This window comes from Gigantopelta aegis, chromosome 8 (assembly GCF_016097555.1).
Source record: "Gigantopelta aegis isolate Gae_Host chromosome 8, Gae_host_genome, whole genome shotgun sequence".
NCBI classification, from domain to species: domain Eukaryota; kingdom Metazoa; phylum Mollusca; class Gastropoda; order Neomphalida; family Peltospiridae; genus Gigantopelta; species Gigantopelta aegis.
The window spans coordinates 38,005,517-38,022,154 of NC_054706.1; the positions used below are offsets into that span (position 1 = coordinate 38,005,517).

A 16,638-nucleotide genomic window follows, 5' to 3' on the forward strand; every position below is an offset into this window, starting at 1 on the left:
ATTTAACGACAACTCAACACAAATATACATATCGGCTATTGGGCGTCACAAAAGGTAAGTACGAGATATTAGTTTTTTTTTCTTTTTCGGAAGACGTAACCTGTGTGGCGGCAGCGGATTTCCTCTCTCTCTCTCTCTCTCTCTCTCTCTCTCTCTCTCTCTCTCTCTCTCTCTCTCTCTCTCTCTCTCTCTCTCTCTCTCTCTCTCACACACACACACACACGTGTGTGTGTTTTAATTATATATTTATATCATATGTTCAGTGGCTTTACTGAACATATATATATATATATATATATATATATATATATATATATATAAACACACACACACATGTATGTATGTATGTATGTATGTATGTATGTATGTATAATATTATATATATGTATATATATATGTATATATATATATATATATATATGTATATATATATATATATATATATATATATATATATATATATATATATTAAATGAGAAATGTAGCTTTACAAAAGACAGAAATATTTGGTCTAATATATATATTCTACTTTCGTTACCTATATAATTAACCTTTATAGAAGATTACAATGCTGTATTACAGTTAGTTAAAGTGTTTGTTTAAAGACACCACTTAGCACATTGATTAATTAATAATCAACTACTGGATGTCAAACATTGGTAATTGTGACACGTAGTCCGAGGGAGCCTGCTACATTTTACATCAAGGGATGTATTATATACACTTTCCCACAAACAGGTCAGCACATACCACGGCCTTTGATACACTAGTTGTGGAGCACTGGTTTGAACGTGGAAAAAGAAACAAAGAATAGGTTCACCAGAGGGCTTCAATTCAAGCATCTCAGGCGAGCGTTCTATTCACTGAGCTACATCCCGTCCCACAATGCTGTGTGGCAGTCGGTAATAAAAATGACAAACATATAATCCATATTGATGTACGTACTTTCTAGATGGAAAGAAATATATTACTAAAAATCAGAAGTTTATTTATGTTTGATGCTTGACAGTCGGTTTTCCAGCTTAAAACAACAAATAAACATTTGTTCCTGATTACTTTTCCAGCTTTAAGGTGGGAAGGGTTATTTCAATCAAGTAACTATTCGGTAGACTTTCTAAAATTTTTAGTCAATTCTGTGGAAGGTTATCGTTTCTTTAATTTAATTTAATTATTCTCTTTATATTTCATTCACGCTCGTTCACACGCTCGCACACACGCACACAAAGAGATAAATAAAAGTACGCATGCATATGCATTACATTTATATTTCTGTCAAACTCAAGTCTATGCTAGTGGTAATATTTTAGATTGCACGTTCTGGCTAGATGTAGTTAAAAAGCAATTTAAACTGCTGAATATCCGTTTTGTGTTTCCAAAGCGTGAAGGTCTGCACTCGGCATATCGCTGCCGAGATATCGCTCATAAAACGTGTGCTGGTGTTTTTGCATAGCGAGTCCGTTAATGTCTTTACCAGCGTCGTAGATGATCACTTTAACTTCTGTTCTCTATTTGAGTAAACTCCATTTTTTAAAAACACAATCAGGCATTTGATTCGCAGACGGAACGCTCTGTACGTTCACTGGAGCCAGACCATGGCGCTCGTACACAGTGCACGTAATACCGATAATTAAACATGCACTAAACTGCTTCGTCTTCATGATTAAAATTTCCCCAAATCAAACGACGCTTGATGATTTCGTCTTGGAGCGGAACGAAACTCAAGTGAAGACTGGCTGCCAGCAGTTGGGGATTAGTAAAGTGATGTGGAGGAATTCTAAAACAGAACTCGGGTCGTCTGCCGGTTTTAAAACATTTGTGTAAAAGAACGACACCGAATTCTAAAACAAAACTCGAGTCGTCTGCCAGTTTTAAAACATTTTGTGTGAAGATTGACACTGAATTCCAGAACGAAAGTAGTTTGTCAGTTTTAAAACATTTATATAAAGAATGACACCGGATTATAAAACAGAACTGTGGTCGTTTGCTAGTTTTAAAACATTTGTCTAAAGGACGACACTGAATTCTAAAACAGAACTGTCGTCGTCTGCCAGTTTTAAAACATTTATGTAAAGGGTGGTACTGTATTCTAAAACAGAACTCAAGTCGTCTGCCGGTTTTAAAACATTTGTGTAAAGGGTGGTACTGTATTCTAAAACAGAACTCAAGTCGTCTGCCGGTTTTAAAACATTTGTGTAAAGAACGACACTGAATTATAAAACAGAAGTCAAGTCGTCTGCCAGTTTTAAAAGATTTCTGTAAAGGATAATACTAAATTCTAAAGGAGAACTCGAGTCGTCTGCTAGTTTTAAAACATTTGTGTGATGGACGACACTAAATTCTAAAACAGAACTGTGGTTGTCTGTCAGTTTTAAAACATTTGTCTAAAAGACGACACTAATTCTCAAACAGAACTCGAGTCGTATGGTAGTTTTGAAACATTTGTGTAAAAGACACTGAGCAGAATGGTTCAAAGACGATGTGACAAAAGAAAATGTCATTTTGAAAGTCAGTGAAAGGTAGCGGAAACTTCTCAACACGGGGAAATGTACGCACGTCACACTGAGCATCAATACCGTTTTCAAAGATGTTGTTAGTTGATTTGAAAGGATTGTTCTTTGCAAGTTCTATGTTGCTATGCGTTTTATTATGAACTCCGATGGATATGTCTTTTGTCATTTATACACTAGTAATCTACGTCAGTTGGAAGAGTTGCTATTAGTTTGCAGTGAAGATGTTTTGAAAATCAAATATACATAACTACGTTCGATTTTATTGACCAGCTCGCCGGTATGTAAACAACGAAGCTCTTACCTGCAGCGTTGTGGCCTGTCGGACTGGCTGATCGCCGCTGTGGCTGTTACAAGGTGTATCCAGTTCCACTTGACGTCGCTTATCATACGCGGCAAACATTTGTATGCAAACTATTATCCAGAAGACACCGAAGTGCACAGTTTGCCACAAGATACAAGAAATACTGTATGCGCTTAGAGAGACATTTGCCAGCTTCTTCCCCAAAATGTGTCCTACGGTGTTGTTTTTTCAAAGAAACTAAAGTCAAACTACACTTATAACACAGATAATGCCCGTGTTGATTGAGGTAAGTATTTTAGTTTTTGCTATAACTTTTAACAATACATCATTTACTAGTACTAAAGGGTAAATATTTTGTCAACATCCTTTGATATTTTTAAATAGTGCATCCTTAGGAAAATGATAGCAGGTCTTTGACTATTTCCAGGGTAACTCGAAGACTGACAGACGTGCTTGAACCTTCAGTAAGCATGTATAAAATGGTTGATTGATTGATTAATAACGAAACAAATAAATAAATGAAATATTTATTTTTAAATAGTTTTAAGACTTTTGGTAAAGATATATATGCCAATTTCTTTACTTTAAAGTTACAGGTACTTACTTCTAGTGTTTTTTTAAAACCTGTAAAACGAGTGTAGACCTATTTAAAAACGATAATAATTTCATGGTTTTGGTTATTTTTAACATCTAATCAAAACTTTCTGTCTAAATGAGTATATTATATTGTACCAACACCGTGCAGTTGTATTTAAGAAAAAAAATCTCCTTCACGTTGGATAACCTAATGTCTTCTGTCCATCTCTCTCTCTCTCTCTCTCTCTCTCTCTCTCTCTCTCTCCCTCTCTCTCTCTCCATGTCTGCGTGTGTATGTATGTTATAAAAATATTTGTTTTTTTCTTTTGAAAATGGTTTTTATCTTTTACACCTTTTTTTCAATTACTCAGGTAATATACACTCAAATTACTCTATATTATTATTATATTGCTAGTGTATTTATGTTAATTTTAAAAGACAAATGTCATTTAATGTTATCTAATTGAATATACATAGCTTTTATTTTCTGAGACATAAATTATGTTTGAAATAATGAATGCCATATGGTTTAAACTGATCACTTTGATTTGGTCTGCACTCACCCTGGTTTAATATCCGCCAGCCCCTTTGTTAAAGATTCAGTTGGTTTGCCATGTATGTTGTATTAATTGCAGGCACATCGACCGCCGATGTGTTTCGTAACGGTTTGGACTAACGACCACCTCCGTGTGTCAGTGTTTCTACACTTACTGGCAGTCTTTCGGTGCTAGCATTGATTCACTGTCGGAAAGCCGGTAATGCTTTATCCGTGTTTAATGTCGGTCGATCGGAGAACACTTGAATGGTAAACCAGCCTCAGTGGTGTGGTGGTTAAGCCATCGGACATACGTCTGGTAGGTATTGGGTTCGCAGCCCGGTACCGGCTCGCAACCCAGAGCGAGTTTTATCGACTCAACGTGAAAGGTGTAAGACCATTACACCATCTTCTCTCCCACTAACCACTAACTCACTGTCCTGGACAGACAGCCCAGATAGCTGAGGTGTGTGTGTGTGTGCGTGTGTGCGTGTGTGTGTGTGTGTGTGCACAGGACAGCGTGCTTGAGCCTTAATTGGATATAAGCACGAAAATACCTACCAGCCTTATGTCCAAAGGCTTAACCACGAAACCACTTGAGGCCGGTACTGGGATGATCTGATTACAAAACGATATATGGTAAGACAGAAAGATAATATATGATATTGTTTTCTAATGAACAATAAAATATTACTTTCGTGATTATATTCGACCAGCTCAGCCCGGGTTATCTGACAACAGCATCTCGATTAATGAGCCAGCGTGACAGACGACAACTGCCCGTTGCCGCTAAATATATCGCTAATTACCACTTCCAGTTACGATTAGCATCATTTTCCTCACGTACGACAGCACATGCACGTGCGACACGTGTAATGCCTACGTCACCCTGTGCTGCTTGGTGGTCACTTATCCAAGTGTTAATTACGCTAAATGTTGCTATGTCAAAGATAACAGACATTTCTTTATCACCTACTTAAATTACCTACTCATCACGTCCAACGAAAAAAATCATGTGCAATTACTTTTCCTTTCAATTTCGCAAAAATTAAATGGATGCACTTTGTAAACAGTTGGTGCAACTACTTTCTTTAAAATATGATATTTTCTTTACAATTTTAAATTTCTGTTTTCAACGTATTCTGAAGATAATTTTTAAAATGTAAACATGATATTAAAAATAAAAAAAACATTTTAGCAAATGGAATAAAATGTTTTTAGTTCCTTAGTTTACAAGTGGATACGTTGTTCAACCCTACTTAATAATAACAAAACCCCAAAAACAATAAACAAATTCCAACAACAACACCCCCCCCCCCCCAAAAAAAAACCACACAAAAAAACCCCACCCCACAACAACAACAGTAGTAATAGGCCCTATTACTACTAACAAAAAACCCAAAAAAAACCCAACAACCCCCCCCCCCCCCCAAAAAAAACAAAAAAAAAACAAAAAAAACAAAAAAACCCAACAACCTCCCAACAAATTAAAAGCTATACTATTCATTATTTTAAATATAGTATATAACGTCTAATCCTTCCAGTGTTCGGAGAGTGTAGAGCTAAACCTGTATTTAGGTTTAACGCGTTTCTAGATTCAAATGATGGAACGATGGTTGTTATTCTTCAGTTGAACGTGTTAAAGGTTTTTGGCATCCATTAAACAAAGAACATCCGTTTCAAATTTCAGATGCATATTCTACAGAAATCATAAATGAAGCTGATTTATAAATATTTTGAATATATTTGTCTGTTTTCCATTTTCTTTGACTTTTTTTTTTTTTAATTCAGGTTCCTTATTACCGGCATCTTATTTTTATGAGCTACCTGACAGTAGGGTTGGGTATTGTGTTTGAAGTTTTGTAAACAAACATTAGGGGTAAAACAGAACCGTGAGAATGATTTTGTGTATGGTGAATTGGGAAGATATTCTTTGATAATAAATAGACACTATCAAATTATTAAGTTTTGGTTAAAAATTATTAAAGCATCTGAATCTGATAGAAAATATATTAAAATATGCTATAATATGATGTTACACGACATTGTTGTATCTCCTAATCAGATTAATTTGTCGAATGACACTGGGTTTACAGAAGCATGGAACAACCAGGGTGTTACAAATGAAATTTGTTTTTGTCAGCTTTACGGCAACTTTTACAAGATATATATGTACACGACTGGAGGTCACGATTAAATGAATCCTCGAGAACTTTTTTTTATAAACATTTTTCACAATTATTTTGTTATAAGCAATATTTGGATTATGTTTATGTTGAGAATATTAGATCTGCATTGACCAGACTTTGTGTAGCATCACATAGATTATCGGTTGAAACAGGAAGATGGAACAAGCCTAACCCTGTTAAATTAGAAGACAGAAAGTGCTATATATATAATGACATATAGGATGAATATCATTTTGTACTTGTTTGTCTGTCTACTGTATGATAGCATACGAAAAACGTATATTCCACTATATTTTAGAAAATACCCTTGTATGTTCAAATTCATTGATTTGTGTAACGATAATAATGCTCAGGTATTAAGAAATTTAGCTATGCACTGTTTTAAAGCATTTCCACTAAGGAATAATATATTATACATCTAAGTTTCTCCGTAACACGACGGAATTTTCGTATATGTTTAATTAATTACGTGTTCGTGTAACAGAACTCTTTTGGATTTTAAATTTTAGATATCAGGTCACACTTAGTATATGTCTTTTTATGATGCTAATCTTTGTACAAGAGGGACATCCATGCCATTAACAGAGATCAGTAACTCTAAACAAAGACTTGACGTCATAGTTGCCCAGAATGGACGTCATGTAGAACATATTTTATGAATGGATACTGAAACGTATTGACTGTCATGAAGGTAATGCCCAAGGATTATACATCAAATAAAGATGTATTATGTATGCCATAAGGCTATGCTTTCCAATTTATTGTATGCCCATGTGTGTAGAAAATACAAATGTAACGAATAAGGACAGATAATATGAAATCCTGTATGATGAAAAAAATCTTTGTATGATTGTGTGTTCATATACCACCGTATTTCATTTTATTTTTATGTATATTGTGAATGCTCAAAGGCCAGTAGGGCTATTGCAATAAACTATATATATATTTTGCGCATTTTTCTATCACAAAGTCAGGGTTTTATTTCAGCACCTATAATTATTGGCATTTTTGGCGAATTGGGCCAGAACATTCTATCAAAGTAAAGTTCTAATTAGCGAGACAGCCAAAATGTTTGTAAATTTACAAACGAAATGCAATTTTTGAATTAGCTTTCTTGACGAATTAATAATAAAATCTATAACTGAACTTTAATTCACATTTTGGGATTTGCGAACAACTTAAACCCTAATTCAGTATATACAGGATGATTCATAAAAAGTCTCCACTTTTTGAAGTTGAATAGCAAGAAAAATATGTAACGCAAATCATTGGAAATTTGCCTAAATCCAGTATGTTATGTTGTCTATTGATTTTGGAATTTTCATGTTGATGATATGATTGTTAATTTGAAAAAGGCAAAAATGCCGAAACATGTAATTAAATTACTGAACTGCTGGTGGTGGTGTTTTATATAATATAATATAATATAATATAATATAATATAATATATATATATATATATATATATATATATATATATATATATATATATATGACTTTTAATAAAAAAAAAAACCCACAGAATAAAGCCCAAACAATAATATAAAAACCCACCCCTAGAAAACATATATTCCACATAAGTATAAAATGTTATAACGGTTGCTTTGTGTACATAATACATGGTGGTATTTGGGGTGTTTGTCGACCTGGTATTTAATTAAACCAGGTGTTTTGTTATGTCACTGTTATATCACAACCTTTATGTTTGTATGTGTGTTGAATTAGCTATCATGTTTGAAAATTGGATTTTGCCCGCAGCCAACGTTTCACATGACCAAGCTCACGGTCAATCCGAACAAATGACTTCTACACATATTGACATTCTGTCGGCCCGGACCCTTCTATATGTCAGTCGTCACAAACATCGACAAAACCTGCACAGAGTTCAGCCAAACCGAGCTGAAAAACGTCCGCCAAACTTTGTTTATGCTCTTGACGTTAAACCAAATGGCCACGTCGGAAACCAATCAAATAATTCGCGAACGTTAGAGAAACGTTCGTTGGCTTAACGTGGGTCAGGTTTCATTAACATCAGTACCAGGGCCCATATTTTCGAAGCTATCTTAGCGCTACGAAATCGTAAAACCATCGTAGGGTGTGACGTCCTTACAGCACACGCCATAGTGACGTCATAGCTTACGATGATTTTACGATTTCGTAGGCTAATATTGCTTCGAAAATGTGGGCCCAGGTCTCCGACTGATGCACGGGCGGGACGTAGTCCAGTGGTTTGGGATCGATCCCCGTCGGTGGACCCATTGGGCTATTTCTCGTTCCAGTCAGTGCACTAAGACTGGTATATCAAAACCGTGATATGTGCTATCCTGTCTGTGGAATGGTGCATATACATATAAAAGGCCCCTCACTACTAATTGAAAAATGTAGCGGGTTTCCTCTCTAAGACTATATGTCAAAATTACAAAATGTTTGACATCCAATAGCCGATGATTAATAAATCAATGTACACTATCGTTATGTGGTTTATGTAATATATATTCATGTACACAGGTGGATGTTTTGTTGTTAAAACATGCAGTTAAACGAATACTATGTGAACAGTACTTACAAAAATGGAATAGTGATAAATTTGCCTCATCAAAAGGTATTAACTACAGAATGTTCAAGCATGAATTTAAATTAGAAAATTATTTGTTGAAACTCTCAACAAAAAATGCTAGAATTCTTTGTAAATTTAGAACTAGATATGTCAGACTTCCTATTGAAACCGGTAGATGGTTTAATATTGAGAGAGAAAACAGAATATGTCACTTGTGCAACACTGATGTTGGTGATGAGGTTCGCTATATTTTTAAATGTACGTCTTTATCTACTGATCGAAATGTTTATATACCTAGTTACTATACCAATAGAGCAAGTGCAATTACCTTTTACCAGTTATTTTCTACAACTAAAAAATCACTTTTGTGTAAACTATGTAAATATTTGCAAATTGTCATTGAGAGAGTCAGTCTTCCGGGTTAATATTACTTAAATATTATGTCCATTACCACTACAGAAAACACTTTGTAACTTATTTTGTTTATATTTTCTCCATACTGCACTCGGTGCAGTTTATGAGAAAAAATTCTTGTCTTGTCTTGTTAAACAAAACAAACTTTAACCGACTGATGCAAACCGACACAGGCAAAAGAACATTTTTATAAGTCGGTCTGCGTCAGTATGCGTCGGTCGGAAATCTGCATTCAGAATGTTATGCGTTACAGAAATGTCCGTAGTTAATTGCTTTTAAAATTCTACTTCTGTTTGTACAGTTAGAAATGTAAAATAAAGCGTTTTAATTAATTAATTAATTAATTAACTTTTTTGTTTATTTGTTTATACTATTAAAATTTATTTATTTATTTATTTATACTTTAAAAAATCATAACTGTTTTGAGTGATAAAAAGAAAGTTTACTTAATCACAGGTTTGTCACTTAACTCACACAATACTAAAATGAATTAATTTCTCGAAGATAGGTCAAGAGAATCTAACTCGAACCCACTTAAAATAAAGATGATTAATAATTTATATCCATTGTTATAGATTTACAATCACATAATTTTTTTTTTTTACCATTGTGTAGACTGTGAGTGCTTAGTGTTGGTATTGTTCGCGTTGTTAAATCGGATTTCATAAATAATTTGTAAATACATTTATCCATTTGTTTGTTCATTACTTATACCATTAAACAAAATTGTTTATTTATTTATTTATACTGTTAAGAATCACAACGATTGGGGTTGGTCAAAAGAAAGTGTAATTATTCACAGATTAGTCAAGTAATCAGCTCACAAGATACCAAAAATAACGAATGTTCTCTAAGAAAGGTCACCGGCCTCGGTGGCGTCGTGGTTAGGCCATCAGTCTACAGGCTGGTAGGTACTGGGTTCGGATCCCAGTCGAGGCATGGGATTTTTAATCCAGATACCGACTCCAAACCCTGAGTGAGTGCTCCGCAAGGCTCAATGGGTAGGTGTAAACCACTTGCACCGACCAGTGATCCATAACTGGTTCAATAAAGGCCATGGTTTGTGCTATCCTGCCTGTGGGAAGCGCAAATAAAAGATCCCTTGCTGCTAATCGGAAGAGTAGCCCATATGGTGGCGACAGCGGATTTCCTCTCAAAATCTGTGTGGTCCTTAACCATATGTCTGACGCCATATAACCGTAAATAAAATGTGTTGAGTGCGTCGTTAAATAAAACATTTCTTTCTTTCTTTCTTTCTAAGAAAGGTCAAGCGAATCTGACTTGAGCCCACTTAAAATAAAAATGATTAATAGTGAACAGACTAGTAGTATACATTTCACGTTTCTGTAGAGGAAATATACAAATTAGTTCATTGTTGAATCGGATTTCACAAATAAGTTATAAACGAGAAAATATTAAAGATTGTTTTCCCCATTGTGTTAGACATGATTTAGTAACTTGTGGGATTGATATGCGTAAATCACATCAGAACATGAACGTACCTTAGAAGGCGTTGAGATTAGCAAAGCAATCAAATATCAGTCGATAACAACTTAAAAAAGGCAAGCACGGAGAGTATTGCAAAGTGTGTGCAGTTTCTTTGTCAAAGTGTACAATTCTCTTTAGTATTGAGTGTTGTCGATCTCTCCTGTCGGATTACAAATTAATTTCATTGTACGATTCATTTTTTTCAGATGTGCATTTATGGCTTGCAACAAGAGATCACACTGGGGGAGAAAATCAACACTAATCACCGACAGCCTACACAGACTGGTAATAAAAACCCATGGTGTGATTGAACTGGGAGATGTGTGACAGTCTCACATAATGGCAGTTAACCCGTACCATGGGTACAGGTGTGTGGCGACAGTGATTTGAAGAAAATATGCGCCTCGCGCGGAGGTTGCGTTCTACGTCTTACATTGCAGCGCTCTGTCTACTTCTGTCGTGTACTTGGCTTACAGTCTTTATTACACAGAACATGTTCGGGTCATCGAAAACGTATTATCCGCGTCTGCAGCCAGACAAGGTTAGAGAAGATAGGCTTACTGCGACTATGTCGTCTGTGAAAGACCGTCTGAACGAAATCGGTGATAGTGGCAAGAACAGAACAGGCAAACACAAGGTGACGTCTGGCAGTTTTGATCTTGAACACGTACTTTTGACAAAAGAAAAGAATAACCCGACAACAGAAACGTTGTCGCCTGCTGCTGGAGGCGCCCCTACAAAACACAGTTATGCAGATCAACAAGTAGCCAATATGTTAACTGAGCTTACAAAGAGAAACGAGAAGTTTTTAGTGATAAAAAAACAAGACTCCTATTTAAAGTTCTTAAGAAATGACAGAAAACTGAAAAAGAGAAAAGGTTTTGGATTACCCGTGTATAGGAATTATAAAGGGTGAGTATAGCTGCTGAATAAGTAAAGGCCATGTCATGCCAAATATAAAGACATTTTACAACAATTACTAATGCAAACACTAACGCAACTGTAACGTTAATGTTAACGTATGTTTTTTTTTATCAAAAGATATTGTCCAGTGTTCAGTTTTATTTACGATCAGTTAACTAATTACTATGCAGTATAATCCATAACTAATTATTATGAATACAATATATAGACAAAACTACATATATGTGGTTTTCTGATTTCTGTATTCCACGAGTGTATTTAAACAAACAGTTCTTATTAGGCACACATACATTAGTCATAACATAAATATATATCACATAATTATACATACACATAATACATTATCCATAGTTTATCATATAATTAAACATACACATACATTAACCATAATCCACCATATAGTTATTTATTCATCACAAAATAATACATTGCAGTACATTAAATATAAATACAGTACATACATACAATACAATACATAACTAATTATTATATAATATAGTACATAACTAATTACTAATACAAAAGAAATTCGAATATTAATTTAGTTTATTAATTTATTTCAAATTATTCAGTTTGATTCCCATTAATGTTTGTATCTTTTAAAATGACCAATGTCTTGTTAACATTTTAGGCTCTTTTTAATAGTCTAGTTACCCAATTAAATTTATAATATATATATATATATTTAATATTAGGGCAAAAGTGAAAACGGGACAATGACGATGGCTCACACTTGACAAAAGACCAAACGTACAACACGACAAAACTGAAAGTTACAACATAATTTATGTGTTGTTTTATTTTACTGTTATAGTCGTAAATGTGTAATCTTACAAAAATTAGATAAAAATCCAGTTATAATTGATCAAGAATTTGGGCTAGTGCTTTATCTTGGTGGGCTAGTGGTTTTCACAAACCCACTAACCCTGTGGCTAGTGACTTTTCAAAATATCTGTCATACTCTGTCTAATATAGTGTATAATACATTAGTATCTAATATAGTGTATAACTCATTAGTATCTAATATAGTGTATAACTCATTAGTATCTAATATAGTGTATAACTCATTAGTATCTAATATATGGTGTATAACACATTAGTATCTAATATGGTGTATAACTCATTAGTATCTAATATAGTGTATAACACATTAGTATCTAATATGGTGTATAACTCATTAGTATCTAATGTAGTGTATAATACATTGGTATCTAATATAGTGTATAATACATTGGTATCTAATATAGTGTAGAATACATCAGTATCTAATATAGTGTATAACTCATTAGTATCTAATATAGTGTATAACACATTAGTATCTAATATAGTGTATAACTCATTAGTATCTAATATAGTGTATAACACATTAGTATCTAATATAGTGTATAACTCATCAGTTATAGTGTATAACTCATTATTATCTAATATAGTGTATAATACATTAGTATCTAATATAGTGTATAACTCATTAGTATCTAATATAGTGTACAACTCATTAGTATCTAATATAGTGTATAACTCATTAGTATCTAATATAGAGTATAACTCGTCAGTATCTAATATAGTGTATAATACATTAGTATCTAATATAGTGTATATAACTCATCAGTATCTAATATAGTGTATAATACATTAGTATCTAATATAGTGTATATAACTCATTAGTACGGTATCTAATATAGTGTATAACTCATCAGTATCTAATATAGTGTATAACTCATTAGTACGGTATCTAATATAGTGTATAACTCATCAGTATCTAATATAGTGTATAACTCATCAGTATCTAATATAGTGTATAACTCATCAGTATCTAATATAGTGTATAACTCATCAGTATCTAATATAGTGTATAACTCATTAGTACGGTATCTAATATAGTGTATAACTCATCAGTATCTAATATAGTGTATAACTCATCAGTATCTAATATAGTATATAATACATTAGTATCTAATATAGTGTATAACTCATCAGTATCTAATATAGTATATAACTCATCAGTATCTAATATAGTGTATAACTCATCAGTATCTAATATAGTGTATAACTCATCAGTATCTAATATAGTGTATAACTCATCAGTATCTAATATAGTATATAATACATTGGTATCTAATATAGTGTATAATACATTGGTATGTAATATAAAACACAACTGATTATGGGCTATCACTGCAAATAATTTCGTTTCAGCCAATTTTCTTGAGTATTTCTTTGAAAAATATTATAAAATGGTTAATTTAAGCAAACTTTTAGTAGCCATATATTAATGTTACTGTTGTAGCTACTTTGTAAAAAAAAGAGCAACTGACTAATTTGGCAATAGACAAGTTGAACCCTGCTAACAGATATAGTGTTAGTATACAACTTGTATAACGTAAAATCGTATTGACACATAATTCGGTTACATTAGTGACATGGCGAGCATGAGTATTAACATGATGTTTATAAAATAAATAAATACTAAATTATAGATACACATAGATATATAAAAAAAATGTCTACTTATGCATTCACATTCACTTGCAGGGAAAACTTAATTGTACAAAATTATGTTTCTTTTTTCAAAGGCTTTAAAACAATACACAATATAAATACAATACATAACTAATTACTAAGTACTACCAATGTAACAAGGACTTAGCTTAAATGCTACCAATTACATGTATTAGTAATATAACACAACTAATTACTACTTAATTTAGTATATAACTAATTACTGTCAATACTTAATCAATTATTATATAATATAGTATAAAACTACAACACAACTTTACATAACTAATTATTATTAATACAATACAACTATCATCAATGCAACACATAATTACTATCAATATAACGCATAACTAGTTACTAACAAAAATAAGTTACTATCAATACAACAGTGACTTCGCTCAAATGATATCAAGATGCTTAAATTACTCTTATATTTATTTTGTTTGTAATTTTTAATATATTCATATGCCATAAAATAAATATAATGTAATGCAGTGCATTTATACTTCCAGTAAAATATAACACAATATAACATAATTTTTGCTAGAATTTCTGCAAGTAATTTGCTAGAATTTCTGCAAGTAAGGTTTTGATTGGTGGACATGAGCTACAACTGGCTGCTATTAGATCCACATGTAATAGTGGAGCTAATTTTAATTAGATTGGTGAATGAATATCTATATTACACTTTAGGTATTCAAACTGGGAGAAGTTCCACATGGGGATAGACCAGTACGCGTTGTATGACCCGGCAGATCCAGCCATAGGGGGACTTCTTCGTGATTTGAGCACACTTCCCATAGTCGATGTCGGTAAGTCAAACAGTATGAAGATCCAGATTAATCCAGTTAGTGGATGCAGTGAGCATGCACGTGAAGATTTGGTTAACTGTTTTAGGGCTCAAAATATTTAATATTTAATAATAATTGCAGTGTTTCTGTGAGCACTAATATTTTTTATTTTAATGAAACGTAGAAATATGTGTTATTCTTTAAAGGCGCAGTTTCAAGTTTCAGCCTGTGAAAATGGACACTAACTTTAGTTGATCTATAAAACTGCAACACACATAAGGTTATAACAGAGAGAAGCTAAAAAGTCTGTGATGTTTAAACAGGGAAATACCGTCTAAAAATATATAGAGCTTGTCTCGATAACCATTACTTCTCAGACGAATGTGCGCTTTTTAGAATTATTTAAAAAAATAAAAATTGGGTATTACAAAAACTTGGATGATCAGAACCACTTCAGGTGTAACAAAATTAATATTCTAAATAATAAAATAAATTAAATTATCAAAACCGGCTTTAATAGTGAAACATACGTCTTAGTGTTTATAAACTAGGGTCTGTCGCTTTAAGTTATTTTCGTTGCAGACCAGGGCCCGATAACACAAAGCCCTCGTAACACTTACGTTAGACGTACACATTATGTATTGTGTACGTCTTATGTGTTGCGAGTGCGTTATGCTAATGTTCCCTGATAATCGACGTGGTGACGTCGGCTGAGAAACTCTTCTCCATTGAACGGCTTGAAATGCGTAACTTTGACACCATATTAACATTTACCAGGGTCATTTTCAAATGTATTGTTACCATTGACATAAAATATTGATAATTCTGTCTGCATCTCACAAGTAGAAACCCGACACGCTCACACAGTGTACAGGCGTGCAGGGGCGTGCGCAGGAAATTTTGCAAGGGGGGGGGGGGGGGGGGGGGGGGTCGAGGTGGCGTGCATTCGGCTGATTAAGAAAATGTGTGACCTAATAAGATAATACAACAGAATTATCAAATGTTTAACGTTCAGTGTGCTCTAGTAGTGTTGTTAAACAAAACATTTAAAAACAATCTTTATCACTTTAGGAAGTGACGTTGATTCATTTCAATTGATTTTCGGCTAATAAGCTTTTATAAATATGCAAAGAGAAAGAAAGAAATGTTTTATTTAACGACGCACTCAACACATTTTATTTACGCTTATATGGCGTCAGACTTATGGTTAAGGACCACACAGATATTGAGAGAGGAAACCCGCTGTCGCCACTTCACAGGCTACTCATTTCGATTAACAGCAAGGGATCTTTTATATGCACCATCCCACAGACAGGGTAGTACATGCCTTTGATATACCAGTCGTGGTGCACTGGTTGGAACGAGAAATAGCTCAATGGGCCCACCGACGGGGATCGATCCCACACCGACCGCGCATCGAGCGAGCGCTGTACCACTGGGCTACGTCCCACCCAAATATGCAAAGAGATGCAAGAAACCGTATGACAACGTAAACATGATTTTAAAGGGATTATCCCAAGTTTGTTGCCATTTTTAAGCTGTTTTAATGGACATAATTACACATTAAATACCTTTTTTTTTGTCTGTATACAATATCAGTAAATGTGTTCAGATCGTCCTTGTGTTTGTACTTGGTCAAAGTTCATTTTATTTTTTATATATGTGTGTGTGTGTGTGTGTGTGTGTATATATATATATATATATATATATATATATATATATATATATATATATATATATATATATATATATATATATATATACATACGTACGAAATTAATGAAAAATCAAATCCAGTTTGGGTTTTGCTAGTCTCAAACTACCAACTGCCATGACTTCTACGACTGTCCA

General features: G+C 33.4%; 1 protein-coding gene across 1 annotated transcript in view; it reads left to right on the plus strand.

Moving 5' to 3' along the window:
• Positions 1-2,716: 2,716 nt before the first annotated feature.
• Positions 2,717-16,638, plus strand: part of LOC121380126 (extracellular serine/threonine protein kinase FAM20C-like) — a 31,219-nt gene continuing 17,297 nt past the window's right edge. Inside the window, exons 1-3 of the mRNA XM_041508907.1 lie at positions 2,717-3,097; positions 10,777-11,482; positions 14,690-14,808. Coding sequence (XP_041364841.1) covers positions 10,968-11,482; positions 14,690-14,808 — 634 coding nt within the window. The 5' untranslated portion in view covers positions 2,717-3,097; positions 10,777-10,967. The remainder of the gene's footprint in view (positions 3,098-10,776; positions 11,483-14,689; positions 14,809-16,638) is intronic.